This window comes from Rhincodon typus, chromosome 20 (assembly GCF_021869965.1).
Source record: "Rhincodon typus isolate 14 chromosome 20, sRhiTyp1.1, whole genome shotgun sequence".
Lineage (NCBI taxonomy): Eukaryota > Metazoa > Chordata > Chondrichthyes > Orectolobiformes > Rhincodontidae > Rhincodon > Rhincodon typus.
The window spans coordinates 42565114-42570319 of record NC_063351.1 but is presented as its reverse complement, the minus strand read 5'-3'; the positions used below and the strand labels follow the sequence as shown (position 1 = coordinate 42570319).

Below are 5206 nucleotides of genomic sequence, written 5' to 3'. Positions count from 1 at the left end.
GTGGGTGGTGGATGAGGGGGTGGTGGTGGTGGGTGAGGGGTTGTGGGTGGGTGAGGGGGTGGGGGTGAGGGGGTGGCATGAGTAGGTTGTCCACAAACCTCCCTTCCCTGAACTTAAATGAGATGGAGACACGAAGGTGTCGGGTCCCCTGCCCAGCAACCTCCTACCCAATTAAATGCACCCCCACCTCTACATTCGCCTGGGGGGCGTATTAAATTCCTGTGCCCCTTCTCTCTGTGGAACAGTTGTTTCCCATGTGGTTCTCTCTCATTTGTGTTTCTCTGACTGTCTTTTTGTCTTTTTGCCTGTGTTTCTATCTGCCATTCTATCTCTCTCTGTTTTTGTCGACCCATCCCTGTCCTTTCGTTACTGTCTCTCCATCTTTCATTGTTGCCAGCTCACTATCTCCCATACCCTGTCTCTCTTTGTTGCTTTCTCTATCTCTCTCTCTCTCTCTCTTTCATTTCTATCTGTCTCTGAATCTCGGTCTTGCTGTGATCTCTCTCTCCCATCTGTCCATCTCGATTTGCATTGCAGAGGTCACAGCTCCTGTAGGACAAACGCCTGCAGCTGTTAACCTCCCCCCGCACACTCCCCCCTCACCTCCTGCCCGTTCCACAGCTCTGTGTGTTGATGGAGTCGGCTCAGCAGCTGTCTGTCTTGGATATTGGATACATCAACTTATTGTCAAATGTGAAACTCGATCGACTTAAAACAAAACACCCAGCAAAGCCAGCAAACATTTTTACTGCACTAAACAGGCCAAGTGGATTAACCCTTTGGGCTCCCCCAGCTGTCCCAGGGTCAAGCAGCGATGTTGTCATTGATTTAAACATCTTCAACAAAGTTCAGTCACTTTATGTTGCTCCCGCAGTTGATTTCCTTTCTGGCTCTCTCCCCTCTCTTCAATGTGATAACTGATGAAAGGGAAGTCTGATGGGCATGAGATACACATTGGACAACGGATGACACACAGCTCCTAGATAAACTGGGGTCAGGGTTCAAGGTCTGTTGAGATGGAAGGGATGAAGGTCAGATGCTTACACAAGTCCAAGCTACATCCACCATTGGAGTGTTTGATGGAGATAGTGTAGAAGGAACTTTACTCTGTTTCTAACCCTGTGCGGTCCATGTCCTGGGAATTGTTTGATAGGACTTAATACCATGTTGCTGCCTCTTGGGCCTTGAATAATTGGCACCTGTACAGTCTGCCACACGAGTGGAGAGATGGAAAGATTGATTCGACTGGACTGGTATTCACTAGAGTCTAGAACAGCGTGCAGTTTTGGTCTCCTTACTTGAGAAAGGATGTACTGGCACTGGAGGGGATGCAGAGGAGGTTCTTTGGGTTGATTCTGGAGTTGAGAGGGTTGGCTTATGAAGAGAGATTGAGTAGACTGGGACTGTACTCACTGGAATTTAGAGGAATGAGGGGTGATATTATAGAAACATATAAAATTATGAAGGGAATAGATAAGATAGAAGCAGGGAGGTTGTTTCCACTAGCAGGTGAAAGTAGAACTAATGGGGTATAGCCTCATAATTAGGGGAAGCAGATTTAGGACTGCATTGAGAAGGAACTACTTCACCCAAAGGGTTATGAATCTGTGGAATTCCCTGCCCAGTGAGGCAGTTGATTCTTCTCCATTGAATGTTTTTAAGGCAAAGATAGATAGATTTTTGAACATTAAAGGAATTGAGGGTTATGTGAGCGGGCAGGTAAGTGGAGCTGAGTCCATGAAAAGATCAGTCATGATCTTATTGAATGAGAGAGCAGGGTCAATGGGCCAGATGGCCTACTCCTGCTCCTATTTCTTATGTTCTTACGTTTTCAGGATGAGAGGGGATCTGATTGAAACATGTAAAATTCTAAAAGGGTTGGTCAGACTAGATTCAGGGGTGGGGGTTGTCCTCCTGGTTAGAGGAGTCTAGAATGAAGGAGCAGAGACTCAGGATATGGGGCAGACCATTTAGGCCAGAGATGAGCAAACATTTCTTCACTCAAAGGGTAGTGAATCTGTGAAATTCTCTGCCACACAAGGTTATGGAGGCCAAGTCACTGCATTTAAGAAAGAGAACAATACATTTTTCTACATTAGTGACATCAAGCTGAAACTTGACTCAAGCTGAAACATTGAGATAGAGGATCAACCAGGATCTTACTGAACGGTTGAGTAGGCTTGAAAGTCTGACTGGCCTAGTCCTGCTCCTGCAGAGATAGTAAGAACTGCCGATGCTGGAGTCAGAGAAAATACAGTGTGGACCTGGAGTAACACAGCAGGCCAGGCAGCGTCAGAGGAGCAGGAAAGTTGACGTTTCGGGTTGGGACCTTTCTTCAGAAATGGGCCCTATTTGCTGCCTGGCCTGCTGTGTTCCTCCAGCTCCACACTGTTATCTCTACTCCTGCTCCTAGTTTCTATGCCTGTAAAATGGTGCTCTCCTGATGTCACCAGAAATAACAGTGGGGTAAACATTGGAAGTCAGGTGAGATGTTATTGTGTTACAGCTCCTGTAACCCTGAGCCTGTCTCCTCTCTGCATTAAACGATATTTTACACATCACGTTTTCAGCTTGGCTCAGTGTGTACCATTGTCACTTCTTTCATGGCATGGGTTTAGGTACCACTGCCTATTTTGTCACATAATCATAACACCAGCGCTGAATACCCTACTTGTTACATCCTGGGGTTACCACTGACCAGAAAACTGAACTGTACCAATCCAGAGACAGCACTGTCTAGTAATTTAAAGGGTGATTTTGGGAGACTCCAGTAAGATTAGGGATCATTTGCAACCCGTTTGGACAATGGTCTCGTTCTGTTCGGAGGGCTCACGGATAGTATATCCTTCCCTGGGAATTGGCAGTGACAGAGACTGGATGATTTAAGTTGCTTCAGATTGTCACGTTCTGGAGGCAATGGAAGATGGAACTAAATGGCTGTAGGTGGCAATCTGTGTTAATCCCGCATACTGAGCAACAGCTCTATGCTCAAACCCCACAGGGTTCAGGAACCGAGGACAGGAAGAATATCTGGTTCAGAATCATATGCCAATGAGGCACCAGGATATTTCTGTCCTGTCACCTCCCCCACAATCTTTGTTCTTCTCTTTCTGTTATCTCTTTCTTGACCTCGTTTCATATCTTGTTCTCATTTGCTGTTGCAAACTCCATCTCACCATTTATCTTTATCTGACTGCTAAATTCTCTCAATTTTTTGCCTTCTTTCTGACTTTTTTTTCCATCCATTGCCTCTTATTGAATAACTTTGATGTTCCCTAGCTCTATAACCCCCTCCAATCCTACAATTCTCACTCCTCCCTATTTCTGAAACTCCCTCCAGCCCTACAGTCCTCATCCCTCCGTATTTCTGTAACTCCCTCCAGCCCGATACTCCTCATCCCTCCCTATTTCTGTAACTCTCTCCAGTTCTTCAATCCTCACTCCTCCCTATCTCTGTAATTCCCTCCAATCCTACAATCCTCATCCCTCCCTATTTCTGTAACTTCCCTCAGCCCTATAACCCTCAGCCCTCTTTATATCCGTACCTGCTGCGATCCCTAAAACCCTTCAAAATTTCTGCGTTTGTCCTGTTCTGGTATCTTTCCATCCCTTATCTGTTTCTCTCCCCTATTGGCAACCATGCTTTCAGTTGCCTGGGCCATGAGTTCCGGAATTCCCTCCCTAAACCTCTCCGTCTCTCTACTTTTCTTGCCTCCTGTAAGATGCTCCTTAAAACCCATTTGTTTGATTTGTCCTTAAACTCCCTTCGTTGACTTGACGGTAATTGCTGCCAGCAATTCACAGGATTTATGCTCTTGTGAACCAGCTTGGGATGTCTTGTTCCATTGAAGGCTCTGTATAAGTTCGAGTTATTATCATTATTGTCACCCAGCCAGCTCTACCTCACTGTACTATTGCTTTTAGTTATCTCTTCAGTCCCAATTCCATATTTTCTCTGCTCTCTATCCCCTCTATGGATTTGTTATTTAGCAAAGTATACAAACAAGCACGCAAATTAGGAGCAGGAATAGGCCATTTGGCCCTTAAGCCTGCTGTGCCATTTAATAAGATAATGGCTGATTTGATTACTCCAAATTATCATCTGATAGCCTTGTACCCATTTGTTCATGAAGGATCTATCCACCTCTGCCACACAAAATGCTCAAAAACTCAATTTCCACCACTGTTTTAGGCAATGATTTAGGACCCTCTGTGAGAAAATATTTTTTCCTGATCTCAATCTTAAGATGGTGACCCCTTACTTTTAAACAGTGACCCTTAGTTCTAGATTCTTCTACAAGAGGATACATCTATCTACCCTGTCAAGAGAAGGCAATGGCCTAGTGTTATTATCGCTAGACTATAAATCTGGAGACCTGGGTTCAAATCCTGCCACAGCAGATGGTGGAATTTGAATTTAAAAATACCTGGAATCAAGAATCTACTGATAACCATGAAATCATTATTGATTATCAGAGGAAAAGCCCATCTAGCATCAATGAGGTACAGCACCAAAGTTGGAAAGCATAGAAGGATTGAGCTAAATTGCGAAGAAATGGTGAGTCGATGCTAAGCATGGGGTTTGAAAAGATTAAAAATGCTAGGAGAGAGGAAAACAGCCCTACAGTTTTATTGAAAATGGAAAGAACTGTGGATGCTGTAAATCAGGTCCAAAAACAGAAGTTGCTGGAAAAGCTCAGCAGGTCTGGCAGCATCTGTAAAGAAAAAATCAGAGTTAATGTTTCAGGTCCAGTGACCCTTCCTCAGAACTTCCTGCCTTCTGTATCTCTTTCGCCCTAGCTGTCTCTCCCTTTCTGTCTCTTTCTCTTCCTCTGTCTTTCCCTCTTTCTTCCTCCTACTCCCTCTATCCCTTTTTCTCTCTCTCTGTCTCTCTCTTTCTTCCTTCCCTCTTGATCTCTTTCACTCTCTATCCCTCTGTCTCTTTCACTCTCTCTCTCCCCCCCACTCTGTCTCTCCCTCTTTGTTTCTCTCACTCCCTTTCTCCATGTCTTTGCTCTCTCTCTCTCTCTCTATCTCTTGCTCACATGATAAATGCTGTTGGCTCATTTCATGAGGCACTTGACAGCCAGGACTAAAATCCACAATTCCTCAGAGACTGTGGTTTGCGGGAGATGAGGAATACATCATTGTGCTGGTGCTAATGACTGGGCTGAGTGCCTTCTGCTTCCAACTGCTTATTCAGTCT

The 5206-nt window shown here is 44.9% G+C and overlaps 1 protein-coding gene across 1 annotated transcript in view; it reads right to left on the bottom strand.

The window, feature by feature from the left end:
• Window positions 1-5206, bottom strand: part of LOC109937818 (slit homolog 1 protein-like) — a 200427-nt gene that overhangs the window by 119707 nt on the left and 75514 nt on the right. Inside the window, exon 9 of the mRNA XM_048609217.1 lies at window positions 604-659. Within this exon, the coding sequence (XP_048465174.1) occupies window positions 604-659 (56 nt within the window). The remainder of the gene's footprint in view (window positions 1-603; window positions 660-5206) is intronic.